Source organism: Pleurodeles waltl, chromosome 1_2 (assembly GCF_031143425.1).
Source record: "Pleurodeles waltl isolate 20211129_DDA chromosome 1_2, aPleWal1.hap1.20221129, whole genome shotgun sequence".
NCBI classification, from domain to species: Eukaryota; Metazoa; Chordata; class Amphibia; order Caudata; family Salamandridae; genus Pleurodeles; species Pleurodeles waltl.
Genome location: NC_090437.1, coordinates 183,479,449 through 183,501,506, shown reverse-complemented (window position 1 = coordinate 183,501,506; position 22,058 = coordinate 183,479,449). Strand labels below are relative to the sequence as shown.

Below are 22,058 nucleotides of genomic sequence, written 5' to 3'. Positions count from 1 at the left end.
ATACCAAACTTCCCAGTTTTCAGTGTAGCCATTATGGTGCTGTGGAGTTCGTGTTTGACAGACTCCCAGACCATATACTCTTATGGCTACCCTGCACTTACAATGTCTAAGGTTTTGTTTAGACACTGTAGGGGTACCATGCTCATGCACTGGTACCCTCACCTATGGTATAGTGCACCCTGCCTTAGGGCTGTAAGGCCTGCTAGAGGGGTGTCTTACCTATACTGCATAGGCAGTGAGAGGCTGGCATGGCACCCTGAGGGGAGTGCCATGTCGACTTACTCGTTTTGTCCTCACTAGCACACACAAGCTGGCAAGCAGTGTGTCTGTGCTGAGTGAGAGGTCTCCAGGGTGGCATAAGACATGCTGCAGCCCTTAGAGACCTTCCTTGGCATCAGGGCCCTTGGTACTAGAAGTACCAGTTACAAGGGACTTATCTGAATGCCAGGGTGTGCCAATTGTGGATACAATGGTACATTTTAGGTGAAGGAACACAGGTGCTGGGGCCTGGTTAGCAGGGTCCCAGCACACTTCTCAGTCAAGTCAGCATCAGTATCAGGCAAAAAGTGTGGGGTAACTGCAACAGGGAGCCATTTCTTTACACAGACAATCTCTCTCGGGATCACCAACAGATTCACGAATGGGAGATTCACCCCCAAATACTAAACACTTACTTCCAAATGTGGGGAACACCACAAATAGATCTATTTGCAACAAAAGAAAACTCAAAATGCCAAATCCAGGTACCCACAAGATCAGTCTCAGGGCAATGCGTTATGGATGAGCTGGTCAGGGATATTTGCTTACGCTTTCCCCCTCTCCCACTCCTTCCATATCTAGTAAACAAATTGAGTCAAAACAAACTCCAACTCATACTAATAGCACCGACATGGGCAAGACAACCTTGGTACACAACACTACTAGACCTCTCAGTAGTACCTCATGTCAAACTACCAAACAGACCAGATCTGTTAACACAACACAACACAAACAACAGATCAGACATCCAAATCCAGCATCGCTGAATCTAGCAATTTGGCTTCTGAAATCCTAGAATTCGGACACTTAGACCTCACACAAGAATGTATGGAGGTCATAAGACAAGCTAGGAAACCTACCACTAGACACTGCTATGCAAATAAGTGGAAATGATTTGTTTATTACTGCCATAATAATCAAATTCAACCCTTACACGCATCTGCCAAAGATATAGTAGGATACTTACTACAATTGCAAAAGTCAAAGCTAGCTTTCTCTTCAATAAAGATGCATCTAACCGCAATTTCAGCCTACCTGCAAATTATGCACTCAACTTCATTATTTAGGATACCAGTCATAAAAGCATTTATGGAAGGCCTAAAAAGAATTATACCACTACGAACACCACCAGTTCCTTCATGGAACCTCAACATTGTCTTAACACGACTCATGGGTCCACCTTTTGAGCCTATGCACTCTTGTGAAATGCAATACTTAACATGGAAAGTTGCATTTTTAATTGCCATCACATCTCTAAGAAGAGTGAGTGAAATTCAAGCATTTACCATACAAGAACCATTTATTCAAATACACAAGCATAAAGTAGTTCTACGGACAAATCAATTTTTTTTACCAAAAGTGATCTCACCGTTCCACTTGAATCAAACGGTAGAATTACCAGTGTTCTTCCCACAGCCAGATTCTGTAGCTGAAAGAGCACTGCATACATTAGACATCAAAAGAGCACTAATGTACTACATTGACAGAACAAAACTAATTAGAAAAACAAAACAACTATTTATTGCTTTCCAAAAACCTCATACAGGGAATCCAATTTCTAAACAAGGCATTGCTAGATGGATAGTTAAGTGTATTCAAACCTGCTATCTTAAAGCAAAGAGAGAGCTGCCTATTACACCAAAGGCACACTCAACCAGAGAAAAAAAAGGTGCTACCATGGCCTTTCTAGGAAATATTCCAATGAACGAAATACGTAAGGCAGCAACATGGTCTACGCCTCATACATTTACCATACACTACTGTGTAGATGTGTTAACGGCAAAACAAGCCACAGTAGGTCAAGCTGTACTACGAACATTATTTCAAACAACTTCAACTCCTACAGGCTGAACCACCGCTTTTGGGGAGATAACTGCTTACTAGTCTATGCACAGCATGTGTATCTGCAGCTACACATGCCATCGAACGGAAAATGTCACTTACCCAGTGTACATCGGTTCGTGGCATTAGTCGCTGCAAATTCACATGCGCCCACCCGCCTCCCCGGGAGCCTGTAGCCGTTTAGAAATTGATCTTGAACATTTGTAAATATATTACTTTAAACTTCATTATGTACATACTTATTCACTCCATTGCATGGGCACTATTACTAGCATACACAACTCCTACATCACCCTCTGCGGGGAAAACAATCTAAGATGGAGTCGACGCCCATGCGCAATGGAGTCAAAATGGGAGGAGTCCCTCAGTCTCGTGACTCGAAAAAAGACTTATTCGAAGAAAAACAACTTGTAACACTCCGAGCCCAACACAAGATGGCGGGATGTGCACAGCATGTGAATCTGCAGCGACTAATGCCACAAACAGATGTACACTGGGTAAGTGACATTTTCCATATATATATATATATATATATATATATATATATATATATATATATATATATATAAAAATGGGGGGGGGGCTGTTTTTAGAGTTTTATTCCCTTTTCACTGCCAAATGCATTTCCTGTTCCTTCACAATTACTTGCTGCTTATAGGCGTGTCTATACAAAAACGCCGACTCTTGCATGTTTTCTAAGTGATAACACAATTTAGTGTGCTCCCGTGAGTGGTATTTTTCTGCCTCTATTTTACAGATAAACATCTTGGAGGATTATTTCAAGTATCCAACTTTGCCTTACATTTGTAATCCTAGCTATCCTTTATGGATAATTTCTGTGTGTTCATGAGCCTCTCACTGCTTTCCGTTAGCCAGGACCCTGTATTTCTTTGTGTTCAGTCCTTGTCAATCTAACTTTCAAAAATAGCCATCATTAACTGAACAATGGTGTATGTTGGGACAGTGCAACTTCTAGAAATGGTGAAGGTGTGGCACGTTTTCACTCCTGCTGAAGGCAAAGGAGATGGACACTGCTTTTAATGGCAAACATGCATTTCAGATGTTTTTTCACTTAAATGTAAATTAGTGACTGATTTAGTTTAAAATAATGTAAATGTTTATTTGTATCAAAACCCAATTCTAAAAAGGAGCAGAACATTTGCTCATTCCTAGCAAGCACATGTTTAAGGGGGTCGAAACCCTTTTGCAGTTTACTTCAATTACATCAAAACAGTATTAAAGATGCTCTGGATCCTTTGTGACTCTGGGATCAAACTGAATATTTTGCAGCACATTATGCTGGAAATGATTTCCACCACTAGAAACTATTGTAAAGGTAAGTAAATCTTCTCCTGTAGCTTTCACTGTCTGTATTTCATTCACTTGTACAATTTTTAAGGCTTCCACAATACAATTCATTTTTTTTTCTATTCCCCCTATGTCAGACGGGGTGACGACCTCTTGATGCATATGGAGATCGAGTTAGTTGAGGCACTGTGTGGTTTCCAAAGACCAATTTGTACATTGGACAGTAGAACTATTGTCATAACTTCTCATCCTGGTAAGTAATATGTGTTTTTTTTTGCTTGTGAATTAACCAGAGTATTTGTTTTTAGTGCTTAGTCCCCTTTTTGACTCTAACTAGTTTTATAGTTCGACAGATTAAACCTGTTTTTGGTGAGATCATATATTTTCAGTAATACCTTGCTTCCGCTAATAAGTTTTTTTTTTTGACCTGGTCCACTTAGTTTCAAGGGGGATCTTGAGTACTTGCAGATTAGAGCTAAATGATGCAGGTAATGCTTGATTTGTGTTATTTTAAAATGTATCTAGAGTTACTGTAAAACAAAAAAAAAACACTGGTGTTTTTTATGGTCCATATTGGACTGTCTCCTGGCTCATCAGGAATATTTCACACACATCATAGATTATCTCCCGAAATCTTTCCCAGGAGTGGCAATGTGGCCCCCTGGGTGCAGAATTCCTGTTCTCCATGTCTGACGCATATGTTCAAACTAATTTTACTGGGTACATATTTCAAAGTTCTGTTACATTGTAGTGCATTTGGTTTGCCAGCCCACTTCCTTGCTGGAACTTTGTGATGTGAAAGTGTAAATCAAACTTCAGGATTCACAAATGGCAGAATATCTTTTTGCAAGTTCTCTTAGCAACTTTTTAAATGCATTCACTTGTTATTTTTGAGGCAGACCCACAGATCAGTGTGGCCACAACCACCATTGAAACAGTGGGATAGCAGGACTGTGACAAACAGTAGGACTTGAAATAAGAGAAATTATGAGTGGGTAGGAGCATTATCACTTTGTAAGACAGTAACTTCTTGGCATGGTCACCTCCACTATTTGCCTGCTAATAGCATGCTTGGTCTGTTTTCGCATCGGTTTCTGCTAACCAGGACCCCAGTGATTGAGCACTCTCCCTCTAAATTTGGTTGCTTAGGACTTTGCACAACCCCTGTTAGGATACTGGTGCCCCCATGTCCCTAGTATTTGTACTCGGGTACTAAGGCCATTGGGTCACTGGGGAGGTTGGGGGGGGGGGGTTGGGGTGGGAGGGTCAGGGGTCGGGGGGGGGGGATCTTCATTGGCTACATCGTGTGGTGCCACCCATGGGGGTCCACGCAAAATGTCTGCAGGCCTGCCATGGCAGCCTGTGTGGAAAAGGTGAATACACTACAGGTCACTGCACAAGGTCACTAAGTCACCTCTATGGTAGGCCCTCCCAGCCCAGAGGACAGGATGCAGCTACCTGTGTGAGGGCACCCCTGCAGGAGCAGAGGTGCCCCTACGAACTCCAGCTCCAGTACACTGGACTTCGTAAGTGTGGGGAAGCTATTTTACCTGCGTACTAGACACAGGGCACCGCTAACTGTGTCCAGCTCTGTAATGGTAACTCCGAACCTGGGCTTGTTTGGTATGAAACATGTCAGTATAATTCCATGCACTCCAGGGGCTCCTTGGAGGACCCCCAGTATTGTTCCTACCAGTCTTCTGGGGTTTTCAAGACAGTCTGTTCTGCTGCCACCCCACAGGCAGGTTACTGCCCTCCTGCTGCTTAGCATGCTCAGCAGAACAAAGAATTTCCTTTGAAAGAGGCAGAACACACCATCTCCCTTATAAGTGTTACACGGTTTGGGAGGGACAGCCCCCCCCCCCCCCCCCCCCCTTTCAAAAGCCACCGTGCTTTTAAGGGCACGTTTGACTTCCTTGCATAAACTGGTTTGCACCAGTCCAAGGACCCTTGGTCCATTCTCTGGCGTGAAACTGAGCAATGGAAGTGACCACTCAATCACCACCTGATGGGTGGTGCCCAAAGCTCCTCTAAGTGGCCACTTGATTCTGCCATCTTGAATCCAAGGTGTGCAGTGGCCCCTGATCGCATGGGGCCAAGTCAGGCAATTGACGTCGCCCCCTGCCTCCTGGTAGGTGGTCACCCTGCTAATTGACCAATTCCTCCTTCCCGGGCTATTTAGGGTCTCCCTCCAGGGTTTGACGTGGAAGATTCCAGCAGGACTCCTGCATAGTTTACTTCATTTTCTGGCCACCGGGGCTGCAACGGGACCCTCCAGGACCTGACAATCTGCAACTCCAGGGACGACTCAACTTTGCAACATTTTTTTTTTTCCCCCAGCTCCTTCTGCAACATTTCCCTGGCTGTGCATCCTCTGAATGCGACAAGTCTTTTGCATGCACAAGAAGCAAGACTGAATCTCCCTTGGAGTGAAGTAGTCGCTCTCCTGCCTCTGCAGGCACCAACTGCAATGACGTTTGGCTGAGTGGATCTCTCTTGTGCAAAACTGTGTGGATCCAGCAACACAGGTGGTGATCTGGAGTGGTCCCCCTCAATCCTCTATACCAGCTATCCAACTTGGGAGACTGATCCCCTGCCTCTCCTTGCAGGACGGCACACTGGCGCACTGCAACTCTTGCAGCTATCAAGGCTTGTTGGCTCTTTTTCCAAGGGATCTTCAGGCTCCATGTAACCCTTGCTTCCAGCACTCTTCACTGCAAAGCAGTCTCCTGCCTGCTGCTCCAACGACGTGTGTAAGGAAATGCCTCCTTGGCATGGTTACCCCCTGACATTTTGCCTTTGCTGATGCTAAGTTATGACTTGAAAGTGTGCTAGGGCCCTGCTAACCAGGCCCCAGCACCAGTGTTCTTTCACTAATCTGTACCTTTGTCTCCACAATTGGCACACCCTGGCATCGAGGTAAGTCCCTTGTAACTGGTACCCCTGGTACCAAGGGCCCTTATGCTAGGGAAGGTCTCTAAGGGCTGCAGCATGTCTTATGCCACCCTGGGGACCCCCTCACTCAGCACAGACACACTGCTTGCCAGCTTGTGTGTGCTGGTGGGGAGAAAATGACTAAGTCGACATGGCACTCCCCTCAGGGTGCCATGCCAACCTCACACTGCCCATGGCATAGATAAGTGACCCTTCTAGAAGGCCTTACAGCCCTAAGGCAGGGTGCACTATACCATAGGTGAGGGCATAAGTGCATGAGCACTATGCCCCTACGGTGTCTAAGCAAAACCTTAGACATTGTAAGTGCAGGGTAGCCACAGCACCATAATGGCTACACTGAAAACTGGGAAGTTTGGTATCCAACTTCTCAGCACATCTTGCAGATGGAGGATTCCCCCAATAGGATTAGGGATGTAGCCACCCTCGGGGCTAGTAACCATTGGCTACTAACCCCCCAGACCTAAACACAGCCATAAATCGAGTATTTAGGGGCCCCCAGAACCTAGGAAAACAGATTCCTGCAACCTAAGACGAAGGACTGCTGCCCTGAAGCCCTGCAGAGAAGACTGAGACACCAACTGCTTTGGCCCCAGCCCTACCGGCCTGTCTCCCCACTTCGAGAAAAACTGCAACAGCGACGCGCTCCCCAGGGTCCAGCGACCTCTGAAGCCTCAGGACTACCCTGCATCTAAAAGGACCAAGAACTCCTAAGGACAGCGGCCCTTTTCCAAAGAAACTACAACTTGCAACAAAGAAACAACTTTTAAAGGACTGCACGTTTCCCGCTGGAAGCGTGAGACTTTCCACTCTGCACCCGATGCCCCCGGCTCGACCTGCGGATAAACACTACAGGGAGGACTCCCCGGCGACTGCGACCCTGTGAGTAGCCAGAGTTGACCCCCTTGAGCCCTTTGAAATAGTACATACAGAGCCAACTTCCTACAACGTGGGACTCCTCGCCAGGTGTGCTGAGTGGGCCTCATTGTAACACCTGTGCCTGCTGCCTGTGAGTTGCCTGTCGGGGCTGCCTCCTGGTCTTCTGACTCCTCACTGCTGAAGGTCACCTGAGACTCCCCTCCTTGGGTTGAGTCCCCCGGACCTTCCTGGTCCCTGGCAGCCCTGCAACTCTTGCCTTTGCCAAGGCTTGTTGGCGTTTTTTTTCCACCCCACTGCCCAGCTGCAAATCTTCCATCGTGTAACATCAGCTGCATCACTGCTGGGATTTCTCTCCAGCTCCAGTGCTGCAAAGCTGACTGTCTTCACCATCGACCTGGTCCTGCAACTCCAGAAGGGTGGGTAGTGGCTCCTGCCCCAACCGGACACACCAACTGGAACTGGACTTAGTCCCCTTCATTCGCAGGGCCTCCTCTGTCAGGTTCCACCTTTGGTTTCTTCCAGTCTTGCTTGGTGTAGGAAGTTGGCTCTGTATGTGCTATTTCAAAGTAAGGAATAGCATGCACAGAGTCCAAGGGTTCCCCTTAGAGGTAAAATAGTGGTAAAAAGAGATAATACTAATGCTCTATTTTGTGGTAGTGTGGTCGAGCAGTAGGCTTATCCAAGGAGTAGTGTTAAGCATTTGTTGTACATACACATAGACCATAAATGAGGTCCACACACTCAGAGACAAATCCAGCCAATAGGTTTTTGTATAGAAAAATATCTTTTCTTAGTTTATTTTAAGAACCACAGGTTCAAATTTTACATGTAATATCTCATTCGAAAGGTATTGCAGGTAAGTACTTTAGGAACTTCAAATCATCAAAATTGCATGTATACTTTTCAGGTTATTCACAAATAGCTGTTTTAAAAGTGGACACAGTGCAATTTTCACAGTTCCTAGGGGAGGTAAGTATTTGTTAGGTTAACCAGGTAAGTAAGACACTTACAGGGCTTAGTTCTTGGTCCAAGGTAGCCCACCGTTGGGGGTTCAGAGCAACCCCAAAGTCACCACACCAGCAGCTCAGGGCCGGTCAGGTGCAGAGTTCAAAGTGGTGCCCAAAACACATAGGCTAGAATGGAGAGAAGGGGGTGCCCCGGTTCCGGTCTGCTTGCAGGTAAGTACCCGCGTCTTCGGAGGGCAGACCAGGGGGGTTTTGTAGGGCACCGGGGGGGACACAAGCCCACACAGAAATTTCACCCTCAGCAGCGCGGGGGCGGCCGGGTGCAGTGTAGAACCAAGCGTCGGGTTTGTAATGGAAGTCAATGGGAGATCTCGGGATCTCTTCAGCGCTGCAGGCAGGCAAGGGGGGGGTTCCTCGGGGAAACCTCCACTTGGTCAAGGGAGAGGGACTCCTGGGGGTCACTCCTCTAGTGAAAGTCCGGTCCTTCAGGTCCTGGGGGCTGCGGGTGCAGGGTCTCTCCCAGGTGTCGGGACTTAGGAATCAAAGAGTCGCGGTCAGGGGAAGCCTCGGGATTCCCTCTGCAGGCGGCGCTGTGGGGGCTCAGGGGGGACAGGTTTTTGTACTCACAGTCTTAGAGTAGTCCTGGGGTCCCTCCTGAGGTGTTGGATCGCCACCAGCCGAGTCGGGGTCGCCGGGTGCAGTGTTGCAAGTCTCACGCTTCTTGCGGGGAGCTTGCAGGGTTCTTTAAAGCTGCTGGAAACAAAGTTGCAGCTTTTCTTGGAGCAGGTCCGCTGTCCTCGGGAGTTTCTTGTCTTTTCGAAGCAGGGGCAGTCCTCAGAGGATGTCGAGGTCGCTGGTCCCTTTGGAAGGCGTCGCTGGAGCAGGATCTGTGGAAGGCAGGAGACAGGCCGGTGAGTTTCTGGAGCCAAGGCAGTTGTCGTCTTCTGGTCTTCCTCTGCAGGGGTTTTCAGCTAGGCAGTCCTTCTTGTAGTTGCAGGAATCTAATTTTCTAGGGTTCAGGGTAGCCCTTAAATACTAAATTTAAGGGCGTGTTTAGGTCTGGGGGGTTAGTAGCCAATGGCTACTAGCCCTGAGGGTGGGTACACCCTCTTTGTGCCTCCTCCCAAGGGGAGGGGGTCACAATCCTAACCCTATTGGGGGAATCCTCCATCTGCAAGATGGAGGATTTCTAAAAGTTAGTCACTTCAGCTCAGGACACCTTAGGGGCTGTCCTGACTGGCCAGTGACTCCTCCTTGTTGCTTTCTTTGTTCCCTCCAGCCTTGCCGCCAAAAGTGGGGGCCGTGGCCGGAGGGGGCGGGCAACTCCACTAAGCTGGAGTGCCCTGCTGGGCTGTGACAAAGGGGGGAGCCTTTGAGGCTCACCGCCAGGTGTCACAGTTCCTGCCTGGGGGAGGTGTTAGCATCTCCACCCAGTGCAGGCTTTGTTACTGGCCTCAGAGTGACAAAGGCACTCTCCCCATGGGGCCAGCAACATGTCTCTAGTGTGGCAGGCTGCTGGAACCAGTCAGCCTACACAGATAGTTGGTTAAGTTTCAGGGGGCACCTTTAAGGTGCCCTCTGTGGTGTATTTTACAATAAAATGTACCCTGGCATCAGTGTGCATTTATTGTGCTGAGAAGTTTGATACCAAACTTCCCAGTTTTCAGTGTAGCCATTATGGTGCTGTGGAGTTCGTGTTTGACAGACTCCCAGACCATATACTCTTATGGCTACCCTGCACTTACAATGTGTAGGAAGTTGGCTCTGTATGTGCTATTTCAAAGTAAGGAATAGCATGCACAGAGTCCAAGGGTTCCCCTTAGAGGTAAAATAGTGGTAAAAATAGATAATACTAATGCTCTATTTTGTGGTAGTGTGGTCGAGCAGTAGGCTTATCCAAGGAGTAGTGTTAAGCATTTGTTGTACATACACATAGACAATAAATGAAGTACACACACTCAGAGACAAATCTAGCCAATAGGTTTTTATATAGAAAAATATATTTTCTTAGTTTATTTTAAGAACCACAGGTTCAAATTCTACATGTAATATCTCATTCGAAAGGTATTGCAGGTAAGTACTTTAGGAACTTCAAATCATCAAAATTGCATGTATACTTTTCAAATTATTCACAAATAGCTGTTTTAAAAGTGGACACTTAGTGCAATTTTCATAGTTCCTAGGGGAGGTAAGTATTTGTTAGGTTAACCAGGTAAGTAAGACACTCACAGGGCTTAGTTCTTGGTCCAAGGTAGCCCACCGTTGGGGGTTCAGAGCAACCCCAAAGTCACCACACCAGCAGCTCAGGGCCGGTCAGGTGCAGAGTCCAAAGTGGTGCCCAAAACACATAGGCTAGAATGGAGAAGGGGGTGCCCCGGTTCCGGTCTGCTTGCAGGTAAGTACCCGCGTCTTCGGAGGGCAGACCAGGGGGGTTTTGTAGGGCACCGGGGGGGACACAAGCCCACACAGAAATTTCACCCTCAGCAGCGCGGGGGCGGCCGGGTGCAGTGTAGAAACAAGCGTCGGGTTTGCAATGTTAGTCTGAGAGATCTCGGGATCTCTTCAGCGCTGCAGGCAGGCAAGGGGGGGGTTCCTCAGGGAAACCTCCACTTGGGCAAGGGAGAGGGACTCCTGGGGGTCACTTCTCCAGTGAAAGTCCGGTCCTTCAGGTCCTGGGGGCTGCGGGTGCAGGGTCTCTCCCAGGCGTCGGGACTTTAGGTTCAAAGAGTCGCGGTCAGGGGAAGCCTCAGGATTCCCTCTGCAGGCGGCGCTGTGGGGGCTCAGGGGGGACAGGTTTTGGTACTCACAGTATCAGAGTAGTCCTGGGGTCCCTCCTGAGGTGTCGGATCTCCACCAGCCGAGTCGGGGTCGCCGGGTGCAGTGTTGCAAGTCTCACGCTTCTTGCGGGGAGCTTGCAGGGATCTTTAAAGCTGCTGGAAACAAAGTTGCAGCTTTTCTGGGATCAGGTCCGCTGTCCTCAGGAGTTTCTTGTCTTTTCGAAGCAGGGACAGTCCTCAGAGGATGTCGAGGTCGCTGGTCCCTTCGGAAGGCGTCACTGGAGCAGGATCTTTGGAAGGCAGGAGACAGGCCGGTGAGTTTCTGGAGCCAAGGCAGTTGTCGTCTTCTGGTCTTCCTCTGCAGGGGTTTTTCAGCTAGGCAGTCCTTCTTCTTGTAGTTGCAGGAATCTGATTTTCTAGGGTTCAGGGTAGCCCTTAAATACTAAATTTAAGGGCGTGTTTAGGTTTGGGGGGTTAGTAGCCAATGGCTACTAGCCCTGAGGGTGGGTACACCCTCTTTGTGCCTCCTCCCAAGGGGAGGGGGTCACAATCCTAACCCTATTGGGGGAATCCTCCATCTGCAAGATGGAGGATTTCTAAAAGTTAGTCACTTCAGCTCAGGACACCTTAGGGGCTGTCCTGACTGGCCAGTGACTCCTCCTTGTTTTTCTCATTATTTTCTCCGGCCTTGCCGCCAAAAGTGGGGCCTGGCCGGAGGGGGCGGGCAACTCCACTAGCTGGAGTGTCCTGCTGGGTTGGCACAAAGGAGGTGAGCCTTTGAGGCTCACCGCCAGGTGTGACAATTCCTGCCTGGGAGAGGTGTTAGCATCTCCACCCAGTGCAGGCTTTGTTACTGGCCTCAGAGTGACAAAGGCACTCTCCCCATGGGGCCAGCAACATGTCTCGGTTTGTGGCAGGCTGCTAAAACTAGTCAGCCTACACAGATAGTCGGTTAAGCTTCAGGGGGCACCTCTAAGGTGCCCTCTGGGGTGTATTTTGCAATAAAATGTACACTGGCATCAGTGTGCATTTATTGTGCTGAGAAGTTTGATACCAAACTTCCCAGTTTTCAGTGTAGCCATTATGGTGCTGTGGAGTTCGTGTTTGACAGACTCCCAGACCATATACTCTTATGGCTACCCTGCACTTACAATGTCTAAGGTTTTGTTTAGACACTGTAGGGGTACCATGCTCATGCACTGGTACCCTCACCTATGGTATAGTGCACCCTGCCTTAGGGCTGTAAGGCCTGCTAGAGGGGTGTCTTACCTATACTGCATAGGCAGTGAGAGGCTGGCATGGCACCCTGAGGGGAGTGCCATGTCGACTTACTCGTTTTGTCCTCACTAGCACACACAAGCTGGCAAGCAGTGTGTCTGTGCTGAGTGAGAGGTCTCCAGGGTGGCATAATACATGCTGCAGCCCTTAGAGACCTTCCTTGGCATCAGGGCCCTTGGTACTAGAAGTACCAGTTACAAGGGACTTATCTGAATGCCAGGGTGTGCCAATTGTGGATACAAAAGTACAGGTTAGGGAAAGAACACTGGTGCTGGGGCCTGGTTAGCAGGCCTCAGCACACTTTCAATTGTAAACATAGCATCAGCAAAGGCAAAAAGTCAGGGGGCAACCATGCCAAGGAGGCATTTCCTTACACTTGGGTCTTGCCCAGTCCTTTTTCAAAGATTCTCCTGTGGGTTTAGGGGGAAAAACAAGTTCTCTCCTGTGTGTGTGTGTGTGTGGGGGGGGGGGGGGGGGGGAGAGAACCCTAGTACTACCTTTTGGGGTTCCTAATTCCTCCAGCTCCTCTTTAGAGATTCCACTTCCTTGGGTGGGGGACTGACTCGCGTTCCACTTAGTATATGGTTTGGTCTCCATTTTATTCTATTTCACTGTTTTCTATTGTTTTTGTTGCCAGTTCTTGACATCTAATGTGTATATAATAGTGTGTTCGGTGGCATGTGTAGCTGCAGATACACATGCTGTGCATAGTCCGCCGTCTGGTGTTGGGTCGGAGTGTTACAAGTTGTTTTTCTTCGAAGAAGTCTTTTCGAGTCACAAGACCGAGGGACTCCTCCTCCTTTGTTTCCATTGCGCATGGGCGTCGACTCCATCTTAGATAGTTTTTTTTCCGCCATCGGGTTCGGACGTGTTCCTTTTCGCTCCGTGTTTCGGGACGGAAAGATAGTCATAACTTCGGAAAACTACGTCAGTATTGTTTCGTTCGGTATCAGGTTAGATTAGAATCGACACCGAATCCTGAAGAGCTCCGGTAGCCCTTCGGGGTAATTTCGATCCCCCGTCGGGGCCTGGTCGGCCCGACCGCGTGCAACATCGACACTGATGGAATGGACCCCGTTCCGATTCTGTCCTAAATGCCACAGTAAATATCCCTATACAGACCAGCATTTGGTCTGTAACTTGTGCCTGTCACCCGAGCACAAGGAAGAAACGTGTGAGGCCTGTCGAGCGTTTCGGTCGAGAAAAACGCTCCGTGACCGAAGAGCCAGATGGTTGCACATGGCGTCCACGCCGACAGGACACCGAGGGTTCGAGGAACAGGGAGAAGAAGAAGCCTTCTCCATCCATGAATCGGAAGAATTTGACGTCGAAGAAACCGTGAGTAAGACGTCAAAGCAAACACCACACGGGAAAACAGACAAAGCCCAGGGGACGCCACTGCCAACAGGCCATGGCTCAACCCATAAAGTAGGTGACCGTCCATCGGCACTGAAAAAAGGCGAACTGGTGCCGAGGTCGTCCGACTCGGGTCGAGACACAGGCACGCAGCAATCTCGGGACCGAGAAAGTGCTGCAGGAAAGGGTCGACACCGAGGCAGCACCACCGAACCTGCTCGGCACAGAGACCGCGGCACCGAAGATGGTCGACGCCGAGAAAGTTCGACACCGAAAAAGAGAGAAATCTTGTCGGAGCCGAAAACAACAAAAGACACGGTTTCGGTGCCTAAACGACCAGCAACCGAACCGACAGCCAGTTCGTACTCGGAGGAACACTCGCTGTCCTCCCAAATGCGCAAACACAGGTTTGAGGAAGATTTACAAACCACAGATGTAGACCACACCCAAAAGCGGATCTTCATACAAAGTGGTACAGGGAAGATCAGCACTCTTCCCCCAATCAGGAGGAAAAGGAAACTTGATTTCCAACCACAAGAAAAGACACCACAAGCAAAAGTGGTAAAGAAGGTAACTCCACCACCCTCTCCACCACCGGTAACTCATACATCACCGGCACAGACTCCGTCACATTCACCAGCTCATACCACTATGAGCCAAGATGACCAGGATGCGTGGGATCTCTGACGCCCCAGTATCAGACAACAGCCCTGAGTCGTACCCTACTAAGCCCTCACCACCTGAAGACAGTACAGCGTATGCACAGGTGGTAGCTAGGGCAGCAGAGTTCCATAACGTGTCGTTACACTCAGAGCCTGTCGAGGATGACTTCCTTTTCAACACCCTCTCCTCCACCCATAGCAATTATCAAAGCCTTCCTATGCTCCCGGGAATGCTAAGGCACGCTAAACAGATCTTTAAAGACCCTGTCAAAAGCAGAGCAATAACTCCAAGGGTGGAGAAGAAATATAAAGCACCGCCCACGGACCCTGCTTTTATCACATCACAACTGCCACCAGATTCAGTTGTCGTAGGAGCAGCTCGTAAAAGAGCCAACTCGCACATATCAGGCGACGCACCACCTCCAGACAAGGAGAGCCGCAAGTTCGACGCAGCTGGGAAAAGGGTTGCAGTACAAGCTGCAAACCAGTGGCGCATCGCTAACTCGCAGGCGCTCCTAGCGCGATATGACAGAGCCCATTGGGACGAGATGCAGCATCTCATCGAGCATCTACCCAAAGAATTCCAGAAACGGTCAAAACAAGTGGTTGAGGAGGGACAAAATATCTCCAACAACCAAATACGTTCCTCTATGGATGCAGCGGATACAGCTGCAAGAACAAATACCGCGGTAACCATAAGGAGGCACGCATGGTTGCGCACATCCGGCTTCAAACCTGAGATACAACAGGCAGTGCTCAATATGCCATTCAATGAACAATTGTTTGGACCCGAAGTGGACACGGCAATTGAAAAATTGAAAAAAGATACTGATACAGCTAAGGCCATGGGCGCACTCTATTCCCCGCAGGGCAGAGGCACTTTTGGCACGTTTCGCAAAACAACCTTCAGAGGGGGGTTTCGAGGTCAAACCACACAAGCTAGTACCTCACAAACAACACCGTCTACCTACCAGGGACAGTACCAAAGGGGAGGCTTTCGGGGCCAATACAGAGGGGGACAATTCCCTAGAAACCGGGGAAAATTTCAGAGTCCCAAGACCCCACCAACCAAACAGTGACTCACAAGTCACTCAACTCCTTCACACAACACCAGTGGGGGGAAGACTAAGCCAGTTCTACAAATTTTGGGAGGAGATAATGTAGGAAGTTGGCTCTGTATGTGCTATTTCAAAGTAAGGAATAGCATGCACAGAGTCCAAGGGTTCCCCTTAGAGGTAAAATAGTGGTAAAAATAGATAATACTAATGCTCTATTTTGTGGTAGTGTGGTCGAGCAGTAGGCTTATCCAAGGAGTAGTGTTAAGCATTTGTTGTACATACACATAGACAATAAATGAGGTACACACACTCAGAGACAAATCCAGCCAATAGGTTTTTATATAGAAAAATATCTTTTCTTAGTTTATTTTAAGAACCACAGGTTCAAATTCTACATGTAATATCTCCTTCGAAAGGTATTGCAGGTAAGTACTTTAGGAACTTCAAATCATCAAAATTGCATGTATACTTTTCAAGTTATTCACAAATAGCTGTTTTAAAAGTGGACACTTAGTGCAATTTTCACAGTTCCTAGGGGAGGTAAGTATTTGTTAGTTTTACCAGGTAAGTAAGACACTTACAGGGTTCAGTTCTTGGTCCAAGGTAGCCCACCGTTGGGGGTTCAGAGCAACCCCAAAGTCACCACACCAGCAGCTCAGGGCCGGTCAGGTGCAGAGTTCAAAGTGGTGCCCAAAACACATAGGCTAGAATGGAGAGAAGGGGGTGCCCCGGTTCCGGTCTGCTTGCAGGTAAGTACCCGCGTCTTCGGAGGGCAGACCAGGGGGGTTTTGTAGGGCACCGGGGGGGACACAAGCCCACACAGAAATTTCACCCTCAGCAGCGCGGGGGCGGCCGGGTGCAGTGTAGAAACAAGCGTCGGGTTTGTAATGGAAGTCAATGGGAGATCTAGGGATCTCTTCAGCGCTGCAGGCAGGCAAGGGGGGGGGTTCCTCGGGGAAACCTCCACTTGGGCAAGGGAGAGGGACTCCTGGGGGTCACTCCTCCAGTGAAAGTCCGGTCCTTCAGGTCCTGGGGGCTGCGGGTGCAGGGTCTCTCCCAGGTGTCGGGACTTTGGATTCAAAAGAGTCGCGGTCAGGGGAAGCCTCGGGATTCCCTCTGCAGGCGGCGCTGTGGGGGCTCAGGGGGGACAGGTTTTTGTACTCACAGTATCAGAGTAGTCCTGGGGTCCCTCCTGAGGTGTTGGATCGCCACCAGCCGAGTCGGGGTCGCCGGGTGCAGTGTTGCAAGTCTCACGCCTTTTGCGGGGAGCTTGCAGGGTTCTTTAAAGCTGCTGGAAACAAAGTTGCAGCCTTTCTTGGAGCAGGTCCGCTGTCCTCGGGAGTTTCTTGTCTTTTCGAAGCAGGGGCAGTCCTCAGAGGATGTCGAGGTCGCTGGTCCCTTTGGAAGGCGTCGCTGGAGCAGGATCTTTGGAAGGCAGGAGACAGGCCGGTGAGTTTCTGGAGCCAAGGCAGTAGTCGTCTTCTGGTCTTCCTCTGCAGGGGTTTTCAGCTAGGCAGTCCTTCTTCTTGTAGTTGCAGGAATCTAATTTTCTAGGGTTCAGGGTAGCCCTTAAATACTAAATTTAAGGGCGTGTTTAGGTCTGGGGGGTTAGTAGCCAATGGCTACTAGCCCTGAGGGTGGGTACACCCTCCTTGTGCCTCCTCCCAAGGGGAGGGGGTCACAATCCTAACCCTATTGGGGGAATCCTCCATCTGCAAGATGGAGGATTTCTAAAAGTTAGAGTCACCTCAGCTCAGGACACCTTAGGGGCTGTCCTGACTGGCCAGTGACTCCTCCTTGTTATTCTCATTATTTTCTCCGGCCTTGCCGCCAAAAAGTGGGGCCTGGCCGGAGGGGGCGGGCAACTCCACTAGCTGGAGTGTCCTGCTGGGTTGGCACAAAGGAGGTGAGCCTTTGAGGCTCACCGCCAGGTGTGACAATTCCTGCCTGGGAGAGGTGTTAGCATCTCCACCCAGTGCAGGCTTTGTTACTGGCCTCAGAGTGACAAAGGCACTCTCCCCATGGGGCCAGCAACATGTCTCGGTTTGTGGCAGGCTGCTAGAACTAGTCAGCCTACACAGATAGTCGGTTAAGTTTCAGGGGGCACCTCTAAGGTGCCCTCTGTGGTGTATTTTACAATAAAATGTACACTGGCATCAGTGTGCATTTATTGTGCTGAGAAGTTTGATACCAAACTTCCCAGTTTTCAGTGTAGCCATTATGGTGCTGTGGAGTTCGTGTTTGACAGACTCCCAGACCATATACTCTTATGGCTACCCTGCACTTACAATATCTAAGGTTTTGTTTAGACACTGTAGGGGTACCATGCTCATGCACTGGTACCCTCACCTATGGTATAGTGCACCCTGCCTTAGGGCTGTAAGGCCTGCTAGAGGGGTGTCTTACCTATACTGCATAGGCAGTGAGAGGCTGGCATGGCACCCTGAGGGGAGTGCCATGTCGACTTACTCGTTTTGTCCTCACTAGCACACACAAGCTGGCAAGCGGTGTGTCTGTGCTGAGTGAGAGGTCTCCAGGGTGGCATAAGACATGCTGCATCCCTTAGAGACCTTCCTTGGCATCAGGGCCCTTGGTACTAGAAGTACCAGTTACAAGGGATTTATCTGGATGCCAGGGTCTGCCAATTGTGGACACAAAAGTACAGGTTAGGGAAAGAACACTGGTGCTGGGGCCTGGTTAGCAGGCCTCAGCACACTTTCAATTGTAAACATAGCATCAGCAAAGGCAAAAAGTCAGGGGGCAACCATGCCAAGGAGGCATTTCCTTACACAACCCCCCCCCAAACGAAAGAGGATGAGACTAACCTTTCCCAAGAGAGTCTTCATTTTCTAAGTGGAAGAACCTGGAAAGGCCATCTGCATTGGCATGGGCAGTCCCAGGTCTGTGTTCCACTATAAAGTCCATTCCCTGTAGGGAGATGGACCACCTCAACAGTTTAGGATTTTCACCTTTCATTTGCATCAGCCATTTGAGAGGTCTGTGGTCGGTTTGAACTAGGAAGTGAGTCCCAAAGAGGTATGGTCTCAGCTTCTTCAGGGACCAAACCACAGCAAAGGCCTCCCTCTCAATGGCACTCCAACGCTGCTCCCTGGGGAGTAACCTCCTGCTAATGAAAGCAACAGGCTGGTCAAGGCCATCATCATTTGTTTGGGACAAAACTGCCCCTATCCCATGTTCAGAGGCATCAGTCTGCACAATGAACTGCTTAGAATAATCTGGAGCTTTGAGAACTGGTGCTGAGCACATTGCCTGTTTCAGGGTGTCAAAGGCCTGTTGGCAGTCCACAGTCCAGTTTACTTTCTTGGGCATTTTCTTGGAGGTGAGTTCAGTGAGGGCTGTCACAATGGATCCATATCCCTTCACAAACCTCCTGTAATACCCAGTCAAGCCAAGGAATGCCCTGACTTGAGTCTGGGTTTTTGGAGCTACCCAGTCCAGAATAGTCTGGATCTTGGGTTGGAGTGGCTGAACTTGGCCTCCACCTACAAGGTGTCCCAAGTAAACCACAGTTCCCTGCCCTATCTGGCATTTGGATGCCTTGATAGAGAGGCCTGCAGATTGCAGAGCCTTCAAAACCTTCCTCAGGTGGACCAGGTGATCCTGCCTGGTGGAGCTAAAGACAGCAATATCATCAAGATAAGCTGTGCTAAAGGACTCCAAGCCAGCAAGGACTTGATTCACCAACCTTTGGAAGGTGGCAGGGGCATTCTTTAAACCAAAGGGCATAACAGTAAACTGATAATGCCCATCAGGTGTGGAGAATGCTGTCTTTTCTTTTGCTCCCGGTGCCATTTTTATTTGCCAGTACCCTGCTGTCAAGTCAAAGGTACTTAGAAATTTGGCAGCACCTAATTTATCAATGAGCTCATCAGCTCTTGGAATTGGATGGGCATCTGTCTTGGTGACAGAATTGAGCCCTCTGTAGTCCACACAAAACCTCATCTCTTTCTTTCCATCTTTGGTGTGAGGTTTGGGGACTAAGACCACTGGGCTAGCCCAGGGGCTGTCAGAGCGCTCAATGACTCCCAATTCCAGCATCTTGTGGACTTCCACCTTGATGCTTTCTTTAACATGGTCAGATTGTCTAAAGATTTTGTTCTTGACAGGCATGCTGTCTCCTGTGTCCACATCATGGGTACACAGGTGTGTCTGACCAGGGGTTAAGGAGAAGAGTTCAGGAAACTGTTGTAGGACTCTCCTACAATCAGCTTGCTGTTGGCCAGAGAGGGTGTCTGAGTAGATCACTCCATCTACTGTACCATCTTTTGGGTCTGATGACAGAAGATCAGGGAGAGGTTCACTCTCTGCCTCCTGATCCTCATCTGTTACCATCAACAGATTGACATCAGCCCTGTCGTGGAAGAGCTTAAGGCGGTTTACATGGATCACCCTTTTGGGGCTCCTGCTTGTGCCCAGGTCCACCAAGTAGGTGACCTGACTCTTCCTCTCTAGTACTGGGTAAGGGCCACTCCATTTGTCCTGGAGTGCCCTGGGAGCCACAGGCTCTAGAACCCAGACCTTCTGCCCTGGTTGGAACTCAACCAGTGCAGCCTTTTGGTCATACCAAAACTTCTGGAGCTGTTGGCTGGCCTCAAGGTTTTTGGTTGCCTTTTCCATGTACTCTGCCATTCTAGAGCGAAGGCCAAGTACATAGTCCACTATGTCCTGTTTAGGCTCATGGAGAGGTCTCTCCCAGCCTTCTTTAACAAGGGCAAGTGGTCCCCTTACAGGATGACCAAACAGAAGTTCAAAGGGTGAGAACCCTACTCCCTTCTGTGGTACCTCCCTGTAAGCGAAAAGCAGACATGGCAGGAGGACATCCCATCTCCTTTTGAGTTTTTCTGGGAGCCCCATGATCATGCCCTTTAATGTCTTGTTGAATCTCTCAACTAAGCCATTAGTTTGTGGATGGTAAGGTGTAGTGAATTTATAAGTCACTCCACACTCATCCCACATGTGCTTTAGGTATGCTGACATGAAGTTGGTACCTCTGTCAGATACCACCTCCTTAGGGAAACCCACTCTGGTAAAGATACCAATGAGGGCCTTGGCTACTGCCGGGGCAGTAGTCGACCTAAGGGGAATAGCTTCAGGATACCTGGTAGCATGATCCACTACTACCAGGATATACATATTTCCTGAGGCTGTGGGAGGTTCCAGTGGACCAACTATGTCCACACCCACTCTTTCAAAGGGCACCCCCACCACTGGAAGTGGAATGAGGGGGGCCTTTGGATGCCCACCTGTCTTACCACTGGCTTGACAGGTGGGGCAGGAGAGGCAAAACTCCTTAACCATGTTGGACATATTGGGCCAGTAGAAGTGGTTGACTAACCTCTCCCACGTCTTGGTTTGTCCCAAATGTCCAGCAAGGGGAATGTCATGGGCCAATGTTAGGATGAACTCTCTGAACAGCTGAGGCACTACCACTCTCCTAGTGGCACCAGGTTTGGGGTCTCTGGCCTCAGTGTACAGGAGTCCATCCTCCCAATAGACCCTATGCGTTCCATTTTTCTTGCCTTTGGACTCTTCAGCAGCTTGCTGCCTAAGGCCTTCAAGAGAGGGACAGGTTTCTTGTCCCTTACACAGCTCCTCCCTGGAGGGTCCCCCTGGGCCTAAGAGCTCAACCTGGTAAGGTTCAAGCTCCAAAGGCTCAGTTCCCTCAGAGGGCAGAACTTCTTCCTGAGAAGAGAGGTTCCCTTTCTTTTGCTGTGTTGCAGTTGGTTTCCCAACTGACTTTCCGGTTCTCTTGGTAGGCTGGGCCATTTTTCCAGACTCCAGCTCTACTTTTTCACCCTGTGCCTTGCATTGTGCTCTTGTTTTCACACACACCAGTTCAGGGATACCCAGCATTGCTGCAGGGGTTTTTAGTTCTACCTCAGCCCATGCTGAGGACTCCAGGTCATTTCCAAGCAGACAGTCCACTGGGATATTTGAGGAGACCACCACCTGTTTCAGGCCATTGACCCCTCCCCATTCTAAAGTAACCATTGCCATGGGATGTACTTTTCTCTGATTGTCAGCGTTGGTGACTGTGTAAGTTTTTCCAGTCAGGTATTGGCCAGGGGAAACCAGTTTCTCTGTCACCATGGTGACACTGGCACCTGTATCCCTCAGGCCCTCTATTCTAGTCCCATTAATTAAGAGTTGCTGTCTGTATTTTTGCATGTTAGGCGGCCAGACAGCTAGTGTGGCTAAATCCACCCCACCCTCAGAAACTAGAGTAGCTTCAGTGTGGACCCTGATTTGCTCTGGGCACACTGTTGATCCCACTTGGAGACTAGCCATACCAGTGTTACCTGGATGGGAGTTTGGAGTGGAACCTTTCTTGGGACAGGCCTTGTCTCCAGTTTGGTGTCCATGCTGTTTACAGCTATGACACCAGGCCTTTTTGGGATCAAAGTTTTTACCCTTGTACCCATTGTTTTGTGAAGAGGCTCTGGGCCCACCCTCCTGTGCAGGTCTTTGGGGGCCTGTAGAAGACTCTTTACTATTTTTAGTTTTGGTTGTCTCATCACCCTTCCCCTGGGGAGTCTTTGTGACCCCTTTCTTTTGGTCACCCCCTGTTGAAGTCTTGGACACCCTTGTCTTGACCCAATGGTCCGCCTTCTTTCCCAATTCTTGGGGAGAAATTGGTCCTAGGTCTACCAGATGCTGATGCAGTTTATCATTGAAACAATTACTTAACAGGTGTTCTTTCAC

At 49.1% G+C, this 22,058-nt stretch overlaps 1 protein-coding gene across 1 annotated transcript in view; it reads left to right on the top strand.

Moving 5' to 3' along the window:
- Positions 1 to 22,058, top strand: part of DNAJA1 (DnaJ heat shock protein family (Hsp40) member A1) — a 219,653-nt gene that overhangs the window by 93,652 nt on the left and 103,943 nt on the right. The window contains exon 7 of the mRNA XM_069237476.1: positions 3,546 to 3,661. Coding sequence (XP_069093577.1) covers positions 3,546 to 3,661 — 116 coding nt within the window. The remainder of the gene's footprint in view (positions 1 to 3,545; positions 3,662 to 22,058) is intronic.